Consider the following 13,492-nt stretch of genomic DNA (forward strand, 5'->3'; position numbering starts at 1 on the left):
TAGGGGGTTCAGTAGTGGAGGGGCAAGGCTGGTGAGTTTGTTAGGGTACCCCAGGAAGAGGGGGCGTGGGCTGGCTCCTGGAGCGGGGAGAGTGATGGAACAGAGCAGGGGTGAGGATGGTGGGTGGTGGGCTCGCCGTTGTCCTGCCCTGACACCTGCCCCCGCCTTGCAGTGTCACGGGTCTGTGCCGCCCGGTGTGTGCCCAGGGCTGCGTGAACGGCTCGTGTGTGGAACCCGACCACTGCCGCTGCCACTTTGGCTTTGTCGGCCGCAACTGCTCCACAGAGTGTCGCTGCAACCGCCACAGCGAGTGTGCCGGTGTGGGGGCCCGAGACCACTGCCTGCTCTGCCGCAATCACACCAAGGTGGGTGCCTGGGCCTCCGCCCCTCCTCGCCTTCAGCCGAGCCCCAATAAGCCAGGCACGGGGGTGGTGGCATGACCCATTCCAAGAGATATGAGAAGACTTTGGGGATACCCTCCAAGTTTGTGTCACAGAGGGGCGCCCTGGAATAGTGGACAGTCAGCAGTGGGTCTGGTAGGGTGGTCATGTGGAGGAAGACGTGAGATAGTTTAGGGAAGGGCTTTCTGAGCTCTGCATTTCTGGCTGGAGGGAAGTAAATCCCCCATCATGGGAGGTGTGCCGGCGAAGGCAGACGGCTGCAACGCAGACAGGCCGGGGTCGCCCAAGCCGAGTGCCAAGCCCACTGCCCTCCTATGGCACTCTCAGAACCTGTGCCTTCTCCACTGTCACGTGCCACCATGATTCCCCAACCCTGCTGACTGCCTGCTCCTGGTTCCCAGGGCAGCCACTGTGAGCAGTGCCTCCCGCTGTTTGTGGGTTCCGCAGTGGGAGGCGGAATCTGCCGACCCTGCCATGCCTTCTGTCGAGGCAACAGCCACGTGTGTGTCTCCAGGAAGGAGCTCGAAATGGCCAGGAGGGAGCCAGAAAAGTACTCGCTGGATCCAGAGGAGGTGAAAGGGGCTGGAGGCCCGAACTCCTGGGTCTGAGGGAGGAGAGGACTGGTCCATGCCTTTGTGTGACCACCCTGTCCTTCCTTGGCCAGATTGAAAACTGGGTGACAGAGGGTCCCAGTGAAGATGAGGCCGTGTGTGTAAACTGCCAGAATAACAGCTACGGGGACAAATGTGAGAGCTGCCTCCATGGCTACTTCCTCCTGGATGGGAAATGCACCAAGTAAGTAGAAGGGAGTCCTTGCCCTGTTCACTGGGCACAACTCTGGGAGCCAGACACCCCTCCACAGTCCTCGGCCGTCAGCCAGGAAAGCATGAAACCGCAGGGAGCCCCCTGGCTGGAGCAGAGGTTGGGGGAAGGAGCTGGACTTAGATGGGAGACCCCCGACCTCAGAGGTAGTACTGAAACTCGGGCTACAGAGCAGCCCCAGTGGAGATACCAGTGGGCAAAAGAGGTCCACTGAGGAAGAGGCGTGAGACAGTCCCCGTTCTACCCGCTTCCTTCTGAAGGGTTTGTCCACGCTGGTTTCTCGTCCTCCTCTGCCACTCAGCACCTCTGGCCTGGGGCAAAGGCCTGCTCCTCGTGAGCCCCACTTTCCTCTTCTGTCCTAGATTGGAGCTCACGGAGGCAGCATCCAGCCAGGGCCCCTGGAGGTCATGGGAGCACTATAAGCCCTGTCCTTCTCCCCTCCTCAGGTGCCAGTGTAATGGCCATGCGGATACATGTAATGAGCAGGATGGGACCGGCTGCCCGTGTCAGAACAACACAGAGACGGGCACCTGCCAGGGCAGCTCCCCCAGTGACCGCCGAGACTGCTACAAGTACCAGGTGCGGCTACAGAAATGAGTGATGGGCCAAAAGCACCACATTCCCATGGGGTCAGAGCTGGGAGGAGGCAGCGGCCCAAGCCAGAGCGGCAGTATAGTTCTGATCTTTGTGGTCATGGATCAAAGTCAGATTGATAGACTGTTCCCGCGCCTCAGTCAGTTTTAGGACCCAGGCAGTGGTGCTGAGCAGTTTGCACTGGACTGCAGGAATCAAAATAGCTGTGATCCACTCATCCATTCAGCCCATATTTACTGAGTACCTACTGTACGCAGGCCATGTGTGAGGTGCTGGGACACCGTAGGGAACAAAACAGGCAAATGTTCTGTCCTCAAGGAACTTACATTCTCACGGAGGAGTCCAGCAACAAACAAACCAGTAAGGCAGATATACAGTGTGGTAGTGATGAACAGTAAGGAGGGAAATTAAGCAGAAAGGACGGCTAGGAAGTGTTGGGGAGTGGCAATGGTGGGTACTGTGGCCGAGGAAGGCCGCAGTGAGAAGGACACACGAGTAAAAACCTGATGTAAGTGAGAATGCCAGACAAGCGGACGTAGGGGTGGGACAGGGCCGGGTGGAGAGTGGTCCAGGGAGCATCAGCCAGTGCAGAAGCCCTGAAGTGGGATGTGCCTAACACAGTCCAGAAACAGCAAGGCTGGTGGGCAAGGCTGGCCCACCCTGTGCTGTGCCTGTGCTTTCAGCAGTCCTGTGAGCCAGCTGTGTTACCACCTCTGTACAGGGGAAGAATCTCAAGTTCAACGGGGTTCCGTCAATCTTCCAAGGCCACACACATAGCTAGTGAGGAAGTAGAACCAGGATTCAGCAGAGTTCTTCATCGCTTTGCCTCAGAGTTCCAGAGGCCTCAGCTTCAAGGTGTTGTGGCCACTGGGGTGACACCAGGGACAGCAGTGCTGGAATAGGGTCCTAGCAGCATCCATACTGTCAGGGAGGTTCCGCGGGCTCCCAGGAAGCTGCTGGGGGCACCGGAGGAACCCGGCCTTGGCTCCTTACCAATAGGTACAGAGTGTCAGCCCTGCTCCGAGCAGGGCTAGGCCCTGAGCTCAGCCCTGACGGCTGCCTCCACCCACTTCCCCTTCCCACAGTGTGCCAAGTGCCGGGAGTCCTTCCATGGGAGCCCACTGGGTGGCCAGCAGTGCTACCGCCTCATCTCCGTGGAGCAGGAGTGCTGCCTGGACCCGACGTCCCAGACCAACTGCTTCCATGAGCCCAAGCGCAGGGCGCTGGGCCCTGGCCGCACGGTCCTCTTTGGCGTGCAGCCGAAGTTCACCAATGTGGACATCCGCCTGACGCTGGACGTGACCTTTGGTGCTGTGGACCTCTACGTCTCCACCTCCTACGACACCTTTGTGGTCCGCGTGGCCCCCGACACAGGCGTCCACACAGTCCATATCCAGCCTCCCCCGCCCCCGCCCCCACCCCCACCCCCTGCAGATGGCGGGCCTCGGGGCGCTGGGGATCTGGGGGGACCAGGAGCAGGGAGCGGGCCAGCTACTCCAGCAGAGCCACGGGTGCGGGAGGTGTGGCCACGGGGCCTGATCACCTATGTGACAGTGACGGAGCCATCAGCAGTGCTGGTGGTCCACAGCGTGCGGGACCGGCTGGTCATCACCTACCCGCATGAGCACCACGCCCTCAAGTCCAGCCGCTTCTACCTGCTGCTACTGGGCGTGGGAGACCCAAGTGGGCCCGGCGCCAACGGCTCCGCGGACTCGCAGGGCCTGCTTTTCTTCCGGCAGGACCAGGCCCACATCGACCTGTTTGTCTTCTTCTCCGTCTTCTTCTCCTGCTTCTTCCTCTTCCTCTCGCTCTGTGTGCTCCTCTGGAAAGCTAAGCAGGCCCTGGACCAGCGGCAGGAGCAGCGCCGGCACCTGCAAGAGATGACCAAGATGGCCAGCCGCCCCTTCGCCAAGGTCACCGTCTGCTTCCCCCCGGACCCTGCTGCCCCAGTCCCCGCCTGGAAGCCGGCCGGGCTCCCACCACCCACATTCCGCCGCTCAGAGCCCTTCTTGGCACCCCTGCTGCTGACAGGGGCTGGTGGGCCCTGGGGACCTGTGGGAGGGGGCTGCTGCCCACCCGCCATCCCCACCACCACTGCTGGCCTGCGAGCTGGGCCTATCACCCTCGAGCCCACCGAAGATGGAATGGCCGGTGTGGCCACACTGCTACTCCAGCTGCCTGGCGGGCCACATGCACCCAACGGCGCCTGCCTGGGGTCAGCCCTTGTTACACTGAGACACAGGCTGCATGAGTACTGTGGGGGCGGTGGGGGTCCTGGGGGCAGTGGGCATGGGTCTGGTGTAGGCCGGAAGGGACTGTTGAGCCAGGACAATCTCACCAGCATGTCCCTCTGACCCACGCTGGGTCACCTGATGGGGCTGCCCTGAACTTGGGGCCCCTGCATGTGGGGGCCCCTGGACATTATCCTCAGAGACCTCTGGTTCCCTGCCCCCGGGGGCCTCAGGGCCTTCTTTGTTCTTCATTCAACAATTATTTATTGAATACCTACTATGTGTCAGGCACTGTTGACGGCACCAGGCAAACAGGAACCAAGACAGAAGGTTCCCTGATCCCCTGGGACTGATGTGGCTGTAGGGACCCCAGGGTAAAGTCAGCTGGGCAGTCAAGAAGCTAGACAAAGACATGCAGGGAACTGGCTGTGGGAAGAGCTGTGGGAAGTGAGTTCCAGGCAGAGGGAACGAAGGCGCTGACGTGGGAACCAGCTGGTTTTATTGGAAAGATCGAAAGCTGGCCAGTGTGATTCCAACCGAGTGTGAAGAGGAAATAGGGTCGGGGTCAGGCAGGGGCTGGATCACCCAGGGCCTGTGGGCTTTGGCTCTCGGGGCAATGAGAAGCAGTGGGACAGTTTTATGAGGGGGAATGACAGGAGACAATGTATCGATTCAAGAGGTCACTCAGCTGTGGTGTGGAGAATGGGGGTGGGGGTGAGAGGCAGCAGAAGGATGAGAGATGATGCGCCAGGTCAGGGCGGTGGCCCTGGGAGGGGGTCCAGGACAGATGCAGGACGTGGCGGAAGCATGTAGTGATGGTGTCGATGTGGAGGTGAGGGAGGAAGGAATCCAGGATGATCCCAATGTTGTGGCCCCAACCGGGTGGATGCTGGGAACCTTTATGAAGATGGGCAGACCGGGCCTGTGGGGAAGACGAGTCCAGTTTTAGACCTAAGATGCCCTTTAGACCTCTTAATTCGGGTCCAGCCGAAGAAACAGAAACCATTCTGAGCATTTCAGAGGAAGGAACTGAGTGCAGGGGACTGGCTGGACTGGTGAGGGACACTGTGGAGAAGACGCAGCCCGGGGGCTCCAGCAAGAGCAGGAAACTGCTGCTGCCACCCCGAGGCTGGAGAGATCAAGCTCAGACGGTGTTACCTGACCCCAGGAACGGGGTCCCCCAGCTCAGAGGGAGCGCTAATGCTGCCTGAGATGCTGCCCCAGACATGGGGAGGAGGGGCGGGGGTGGATACCAAGGTTGGAGATAAAAATGGTGGAGACCTCAACATACAGCTCTCTTCCCAGACAAAGCTGCCTGGATGACTTCTGGGCTCTCTCCTGGGGCTGCCTCTGCCCCCAGCTATCACCTTGGACTTCTGAGCTCCTCTACCCCTTGAAGACAACCCCTTCCATCCTAGCCACCTTGAACTTGAAACTCTCCTTTTCCAAGACTCCCATCTCCCAGGTGCTTTTTTGGACCTTGGGGAGCTGGGCCTTGTGTCTTCCCTTCTGGGGGCTTCAGTCTAAGAGGCCTGTGCACGTGTGCCATTGGAGGCCAGCTGAGAGACTGGGGAGTGATTGAATCGACAAAGAATGTGGGGAAGACTGGTGTCCCAGCACTGTCTGCAAGCAGGAGACGGGTGTCTTGGCTCTTTGAGCCAACACGTGAGCTCTGGATAAATCGGATAAATGCCCTTATCTTGGTGCCCCCTCCAAGCCACGCTACCTGGGCCTGACTCCTTGCTTCCCGTTCTAGACAGGAGTCAGGGTGGTGCCACTACAGAAGCTCTTGTTCCCAGAAGGGACAAACCGAGGGGACATGAGGGCTGTGAGGCCTTCCACCCTATCCCGGTGCCTGTCGCAGGGAGACCCCAGGTTGTTTCAGGAGGGAAAACAGACTGCCTTGGTCCCAGTACAGTGCTACCTCGGTTTTCGCACGTAATCCGTTCCGGAAGGCCGTTCGAGTTCTGGAACCTGGAACGTTGGAAAATAGCCGACAGCGAGGCCTCAGGATCTTGCGCTCATCGGAAGCCACGTGACATGTTCGACTTCCGAGGCGTGTTCGAAAACCCACGAAGCATTTACTTCCGGGTTTACAGTGTTCGTAAACCGAAATGTTCGTCGACGGAGACATTCAAAAACCGAGGTACTACTGTATCAGATTTACTTCTGGTTCCTGACATGAGAGACAGGAGTTCAGGCAGTGCGGAGACTGGAAGGAGGCCCTAGCCCCAGCATGGGGAGCTTTCCCTGATTCAGGTAGACTCACAACCAAAAGTGTCCTGGGAGCCGTTAGCTGCCAGTGGCCTGGCAGGCAAGAGCTCGGAGGCAAGAGGAGTCAGGAGCGGGAGCTCTCTGTCCCCTTGGCCGGCCTCTCTGACCATGGAAATCTTGCTGGGAATGTTCAACTATGTACTTTCTGTGCAAATGAGCCTCTAGGTACAAGCTGGCCGCTTCATCTGATGTTCAGCCCAGGACACAGTGACGTGTGGGACTTAGGGGCATGTGGGTCTCCAGTGTAGTCTGTGAATATCAGTATTTTCCAACTTTCTGGGCAATTCAAGGGATTTTCAGGAATTCCTCTGCCCACACATGCGTTTTGGCTTTTATGAGCTGATGGTAGAACCTAAGCTCCAAGACGTGACTGTGAACTTGTATTTACTGAGCATAAATGCTAGACAGTTTGCTTGGCTTGTTACTGCTGTGCTTTTATTTGATCTTTCCAACAACTGTATGAGGTAGGTACCATGTAATCCCTATTTTGCAGATGAGAAAACAAATAGGCTTTATTTAGCTGTTGAGTGATAGCTGTCATTTGAACCCAGACCTTTTGACTTTCAAATCCATGAGCGCTGATGACAGCCCACCAACTGCCAGCTTCTTCTGCCTCCGGAGAGAGGAAGGCACAGGTCGACCTGAGAGCTGGCCCAGCACAGAGTGGGCACTCGGGGCAGAGTGTTCAAAATGGCCAATTTCTGCTGGGGACAAGGTAAATTTCCCAACTGGGAAGCTAACCAGCAGCGGGACATGCTGCCTCAGGGAGTCCCCAGGCCAGTGGAGAGGTCATTGGGTGACCAGGAAGGAGCTAAGGTGGTTGGTTCTTCAAGACTGCTCCGTGCTGTGCGTGGCCCCTATGGTAAGGTCTCTTCCTAACTGGCACCTGTGTCTTTTCCTTCCTAAGTAGAGTGTTTGTACTGTCACTGGAACTTTTCTCTGGAATGCAGAGCCACCCTTCTTCCAACTCCTGTCATTGTCATGCAGATACCCATGTACAAATGCCCCACAGTGTGTGTTCCTCCTCTCTCCATTGTCAGCCCCTCAGCTGTCACCTCTCCCTGGTATCCATGCACCTAAATGCGTGAGACTCATGGAGTGTGAGAAAAAGCCTGGGTGTGGGAGGCTAGAGGCCTGGATTCCAGCCTGTGTGTGGCCACAACGCCCTAGCGATTGGCAACGATCAGGAAAGGGGGTGGGGGGCGGAATGTTTCCAAGGGCCAGCCGCACTCCGTGCACTGTGTGGGGTGCTCGGCATGAGCCTTAACCTTCCTAGCAGGGATGCTGGGAAGATTAAGTCTGTGCCCCCCAATTTGCAGATGTGGAAACTAAGTCCCTTGCCTAAGAACTCAGAGCTAATTAATAGGTGCGCCCAGATTCTGATACCAGCCTGACTGAGTTTCCATCAGCTGTCCTCCCATTACCTCTAAAATCACTTCTCTTTGCTATGCCAGTGTCTCCCACTTGTGATAACTTATTATTTCCACCTACAATGGGTCCCACACTGTCCTAGGTGCAGGGGACACAGCAGTGAACAAGGTCCCTACCCTCATGGAGCTGACAAACCAGTGGGAAGCCTGATAATAAGTAAATGATGAGGTATATTGGACGATGACTAGGAAAATAAGGCAGTGAAGGAAGGGGTAGGAGGCTGGTACTTGCTGTGTAATGTAAGCTGGCAAGGGAAGGCCTCGCTCATAAGATGACATGTGAGCAGAAGAGGAGCGAGCCATAGAGATGTCTGAGGGAAGAGAATGCCAAATCGAGGGAACAGCCAGTGCAAAGGCCCTGAGGTGGGAGCATGCCTAGCAGTCTAGAGAAACAACAAAGATGTGGTTGGAGTGGACAGAGATGGGCATATGGGGAACCAGTGGTAGATCGTGCAGGTCCTTGGGCCAGGTGAGGACTCCAGCTTTTACTCAGTGCAGGAGGAGCTGTGCGAGGGTTCTGAGCAGAGGAGGAATGTATGATCTGACTCAGATGTTCACAGGGCTTCTCTGGGGAAGCAACTAAAGGACCAGTGGGGGTGGGTCAGGGAGTCCAGTGAGGAGCTACTGCATTAGTTCAGGCTGAAGCAGAGGGTGGCTGGAACAAGGTGGGGGCCGTGGAGGGGGAAGTGAGATTCTGGATATATTCTGAAAGTGGTACCCACCGTTTGTTCACAGATTGGATGCTGGGTGAGAGAGAAAGTGACTGAGCAACTGAAAGGTTGGGGCTTGCTAGTTTCTGAGACGGGGAAGACTGTGGGAGGAGCAGGCTTGGGAAGGAAATCAGGAGTTAGGTTTTGGACATGTCAAATTTGAGATGTCTATTGGATATTCCAAGTGAAGATGTCACTCGGTGGTTGGATCCACAGATTGAGAAGAATAACAGCAAATAATACAAATAATATATTATTAGAATAGTTATAGTAGTATTCATAAAATAGTAATAACAGTTTATTAAGTTCCGTCTTTGCCCTTTCCATCTGTTTCATCTCTTGCTCTCAAGAGTAGCCATAAGACATATTGGGGTTTATCCTCAGAGGGGGAACAGGCTTAGAAAGGATTACATAGTACGTGGATCCCAAGATTGGATCCCAGGTCTGTCCAGTTTTGAGGCAAGAACAAAATCTGCTTGTCGCTTTTGCAATAGAGTGGATTGAATTGGCTGATCCTTAAGGATTCCTTCCTGTTCCAGAGAGCCTCAAACCTGGCAATTCTCTGCTTTGGAAACAAAGTCCCCCCAGCCTGTTAGAACTGTGTGTGGGGTAAGAGTCCATAGGTAGTGAATGAGCAGGAGGGCTTTCCTAAATATTTTCTTTGAACTTGAGTGCCTGGACTCTACCAAGCGGGCCTTTCTGGTTTTGCTTATTTTCAGAATCTGGACAGAGCTTCAGGTAGGCAGCCAAGGGGGGAGGAGTTCGTTTTCCTTTTGAGGACACCCTGACTTAGGGAGAAAAGAGACTTGCCAATTTCATCCTTAGAAGGTGGGGGTCAAAGGTCTGCCTGGACTGCAACTCCTCCTTCCACACCTAGGCAGCGTCCCTGTGTCCTCACCTTCCTCACCAAACCTCCTTCTCCACCCAGATTCCTTCTCTGGGACGCAAGACGTAGGCGGAGTTGGTTTTCAGGTTTTTATTGTGGGTGTATTTCTTGTGGCAGGATGGGGTGGTGGGGCAGGCCCTCCCAGGAGGGGGCAGAGGAGGCCAGGCAAGACAGGTGGGAGAAGAGGGTCGGGGACACTTCTTTACTCTCGGATCTTCAGTTCCCGCGCCATCTGACAGAGGGCGCAGGGCAAACAAAAGGTGAGGGACGCCCAGTCGTGCCCGACAGAGCCCTAGAGGGTGGGAGAGAGAGGTTAGGATCCCTGCGGGTCCCAGGAGGCCTGTCCCCAGTCTCCCGTCTCCGCGGCTCACGGCCCCGCGCGCACCTGGATGCGATAGCGCTCGCGCATGCCGGTGCGCAGGGAGTGCAGGCCTCCAGGCAGGTAGGGCGCGCAGCAGCACTCGCCGAAGTCATCGGAGATGCGGCAGGCGAGGCACAGAGGAGCGAAAGTGCCGCACAGACCTGCGGCGGAGGCGGGGCGGTCAGAGCCGAGAATGGTGGGGGCTGGGGAGCCCACCCGGTGCCTCCTGCCGGCTCCGCCTCGCCTCGGGGAGGGCCGAGGCTGTCCCCGGAGCAGGTCGAGGGTCCCAGAGGGAATTGAGTGTTGGGGGAAAGCAAAGTGAAGGTCCCAGAGGGAATGAGGAGGGCTTAGAGGTTGGGAAACAGGGTTTGAGGGTGCAAGAAGGAGGTTGAGGGTCCGAGGGGAAGCTGGAAGGTGTGAGGTCAGGATCCTAGGAAGTGTTAGGGGACCGAGGAGGGTGTGAGGGTTAGAGAGTGGGAATTCGGAGTCCAAAGAAGGGAGCGGGGAGTGGGATTAGTGGGATGTGGAGGAGGGGGTAGGAGGTGACCCTCCCTCCCCTTTTGCTCTCCCGCCGGCCTGGAGGGGAGGGGCGCGCACTCACAGATGGGCATGTCGTTGCAGCAGTCCGTGAGACCGGTGTGCCAGTCACTGAGCTGGGTCTGGTAGCAGGTGCTGGCACATTGGGGCTGGCTGGTCACTGGGTAGGACATGGCTGCGGAGGTGGGAGACTGAGGTCAGAGGGCAGCCTTGCAGCTCTTCCAGGGTCCGCGCACCCTTGCCGTTCCTCCCTCTGCCGGGCAGGCTGGGCGGGGCCACCAGGCCGCCCACTGAGGGGACACCACTGCGCCCCCTTCCCTTCTGCTACATCTGAGCACCGACACCCCAGTCTGTCCCATTGGAGCTGCCTCCTGCACGTCTGGCTGAGCTGGGGGTGGGGAGCTCCTGCACATCTGGGGAAGGGTGGGCGCCACATGTGGGCGGGGCCAAGACGTGCTGCTGTCTCCTCCACTTCTGGGCCTGGGGTGCTGGGTTCCCGCATTTCAGGGGCCTCTGGGGTGCAAGCAGGTGCCGTCTGTCTTCGAAGCCAAGGTGCCCAGGGGAGGGAAGCGGCCAGATTCCAGGGACTGGAAGGGTTGCCGGTCCATCCAGTGGTCCCACCTTTGCCTTTCACGTTGTCGTGCATCTCAAACTGCATCTTGCTGGCCCTGAGGAAGTGGCGTTGGGGACGGCAGAGGTGGCAGCGGTGACAGCGGTGTAGTCTGTCCAAGGGACACTGGATACTGGGGGAGGGGAGGGCAAGGGGCAGGGGCACTGGGGGCTGGGTTCTCAGGGGGAAGGGTGCTGAAGAGAAAGAGGCCAAGTTAGCCTGCCATCTAGGAGAGGCGTGGAATAGGGATGTATGGGGTGGGGGCGAGAAATTCGCCCGACTCTGTGCAGCTGCCCGACAGACCCCAGAGGACCCTCCTCATTCCAGAGGCAGAGCTGAGGAGACCAAGAGACAGAGACAGGTAACGTCAGAGACAAGGGGAGAAAGAGATCAGAGCCAGGTGCCCATAGAGATGCCACCAGTAACACACCTGCCCAGCAGTGTCACTTCTCTGCAAACCCATTTCACAGACAGAGCACTGAGGCTCAGAGAGGTGAAGAGAAATGCCCCACCTCTGATAACCCAGGCCAAGGAGGTTAGTAGAGGGGGTGCTGGGCCCCATGGTTTCCAAATTCAACCTTGCGCCACTCAGGGTGACAAGGGGGCACAGGGGCCATTGAGAAAGACAGGGATGTCCAGAGAGAGAGAGAGAGAGAGAGAGAGAGAGAGACAGTCAGAGATCTGCAAGGGGACAGAGAGCTGTGAGTGGAGTGGGGTGAGGGGAGAACAGAGCAGACAGAGGTGCTGGCCTCCGAGCAGAAGGCTTAGAGGGGGTGCTCCTACCTGCAGGAAGTTGATGGCGATGATGGAGACAGAGGTGTGGGTGACACGGGCACTGAGTTCTCAGTCTCAGGCCAGGAGCTGCTTATATTTGGGCGGGCCATGAGGCCCTGGGCGGGGCTCTGACAGAGGTGGCTAGGGAGCCAAGCCGGTTGGGCTGACCCTCTTCCCCCCACCACTGGGACTTCCCCTCCCTCCCTCTCCATCTCCCATCCCCCCACTTCCCCCTCCTGCTGTGCCTCAGAGGACGGTGGAAATTGTGGGGAGGGGTCCAGGGATGAGTAGCTGGGAGTGGAGATAGACAGGAGAGTGGGCAGAACTGGGGAGAGAAGGTGGAGGGGAAGCGCAAGAGGTAAAGCTGGGTCAAAGTAGGGACCGAAAGAGGGAGAGACAGAGAGATGGGGAAGGAATGGGGGACACAGAGACAGAAGGGGAGGTCTGTTGAGATTGGAGAGAGAGAAATAAGGAGATTCAGAGATGGAGGGAGAAGAGAAGACCTAGAGGGATGGAGAAATAGATGCCTAGACAGAGGCACAAAGATCTGGGGAGAAATAACAAGAAGGGGGAGACAGACTTGGAGCAGAGAGATGCAAAGATGGAAAGGTGGAGGGGCAGGTAGGTGGAGGCCATGGCCACCACAGGGCTTAGAGGGAAGGGAAGGGGGGAGAGGAGAAAGGTCTGCAGGGTGGTAGAGAGTGCAGTGTGGGCTTCCTTTGAGGGGCTCTCCCATCATCCTTAGTGAGGATGTCCCCTGGGAGAGGGGGGTCATTGTCCTCCCATTCTGGACCATGAGGCACATGGGGGGGCAGTGTGTTTTGGGGGTGACTCATGCTGGAACCAAAGTAAATAAACACACCTCACTCCACCTCTACATGGGGAGAGAGGAGGCTGGGAACTGAGAAGTCTGGTTCCTGAAGGAGGTGCCCGTGGCCAAGGCCACCTGAGTCCTAGCAGAGCAGAGGACTAGGGACCTGGATTCCTGGGTCTGAGGGAAGAGGAGGCTGGGGGCCTGATCTCTGGATCCTAATAGAGGAGGGAGGGGGGGGCTCAGATTCCTGGGTCTGAGGGAGGAGGGGTCTGGGGTCCAGATTCTTGGGTTAGGCCAGGCTGCATCCCTGAGTGGGGGAGGGGGTCCTGGGATTCCAGACCTGCTGGGTTCTTGAGAGGTGAGAGACCTGGGGGCCTGGATGCCTGAATTACCAATGTCTCCCCCCACAGGCCTGGCGGGGTTAGAGGTGACTCAATGAAGGAAGCAGCATTATAGCCGGGTGGGGTTTCCAGCACGGGTGTTACCCCAAAAATGTAGGAGGCACTGGAAAACTGGGGTGTCAACTGCAGAGAAGGTGGTGTCGTCACCCCACTGGGTATGGGTATGGGGTGACGGCAGGTGGATCACCATGTTGGCTTGAGATCCCAGCTTTCCCCCCACCCCCTGGTCCAACACATCAGGTCCCAAGCCTTGGTCTCCTGGTATCACCCAGCTGGTTTGCTAGCTTTGTCCCCAGACCTGTGGGCAGCACGCAGTGTCTGGCCTGTGTGTGTCCATCACTTGGTCCGGGATCGTGAATGTCTGCTGAACGTCTCTCCACTTCTGTTCGTATCCCTGTCCCCCCATCTCTCCATCTTTGTCTCTCCAGCTCTAAATCTCTCCACTTTCTTTCCTCAGTCTCGGCGAATCTGTTTCCAAATTTCTCTGTCTCCCCATCTCTGAGTCTCCCTCCTGCCAAGCTCTGTGTCTCTTTCCCTTCTCCTGGGCCCCCTGTCTATCTCAGCACCTTTCCCCTCTCCAAAGGGCCCTATCCCCCAGCTATTCAGACCATGGACTGCAGGTGACTCAGGATTAGTCATCTCTGAGG

The 13,492-nt window shown here is 57.4% G+C and overlaps 2 protein-coding genes across 3 annotated transcripts in view; one reads left to right on the top strand and one right to left on the bottom strand.

Annotated features, from left to right (window-relative positions):
* MEGF8 (multiple EGF like domains 8) overlaps positions 1 to 4,324 on the top strand; it is a 37,003-nt gene extending 32,679 nt beyond the window's left edge. Inside the window, 5 exon segments of the mRNA XM_033127277.1 lie at positions 173 to 365; positions 803 to 973; positions 1,066 to 1,196; positions 1,670 to 1,802; positions 2,903 to 4,324. Of these exon segments, the coding sequence (XP_032983168.1) occupies positions 173 to 365; positions 803 to 973; positions 1,066 to 1,196; positions 1,670 to 1,802; positions 2,903 to 4,171 (1,897 nt within the window). The 3' untranslated portion in view covers positions 4,172 to 4,324.
* A 5,099-nt stretch (positions 4,325 to 9,423) lies between these two features.
* On the bottom strand, positions 9,424 to 11,693 carry CNFN (cornifelin). Of its 2 annotated transcripts, XM_033128620.1 has the most exons (5): positions 11,640 to 11,677; positions 10,868 to 10,989; positions 10,311 to 10,421; positions 9,734 to 9,870; positions 9,424 to 9,640 (listed from the first exon to the last, which is right to left on the bottom strand). In XM_033128620.1, the coding sequence occupies exons 2-5, from the start codon at positions 10,902 to 10,904 to the stop codon at positions 9,551 to 9,553; spliced, it is 375 nt and encodes a 124-aa protein (XP_032984511.1). In that variant the 5' UTR covers positions 10,905 to 10,989; positions 11,640 to 11,677; the 3' UTR covers positions 9,424 to 9,550. The 2 variants fall into 2 exon arrangements, with proteins under 2 accessions (XP_032984511.1, XP_032984512.1); XM_033128621.1 differs by lacking the exon at positions 10,868 to 10,989 and having other exon boundaries at positions 11,640 to 11,693.
* Between the last annotated feature and the right edge of the window lie 1,799 nt (positions 11,694 to 13,492).

Source organism: Rhinolophus ferrumequinum, chromosome 15, assembly GCF_004115265.2.
Source record: "Rhinolophus ferrumequinum isolate MPI-CBG mRhiFer1 chromosome 15, mRhiFer1_v1.p, whole genome shotgun sequence".
NCBI classification, from domain to species: domain Eukaryota; kingdom Metazoa; phylum Chordata; class Mammalia; order Chiroptera; family Rhinolophidae; genus Rhinolophus; species Rhinolophus ferrumequinum.

Bases quoted from the DNA above. Each gene is read 5' to 3' on its own strand.
- CNFN (XM_033128620.1), bottom strand. From the start codon at position 10,904: ATGCAGTTTGAGATGCACGACAACGTGAAAGGCAAAG. The intron at 10,422-10,867 runs GTGGGACCACTG...CCACCTCCGCAG, and splicing joins CGACAACGTGAAAGGCAAAG to CCATGTCCTACCCAGTGACC. The intron at 9,871-10,310 runs GTGAGTGCGCGC...CCTCCGCCGCAG, and splicing joins CTGCAACGACATGCCCATCT to GTCTGTGCGGCACTTTCGCT.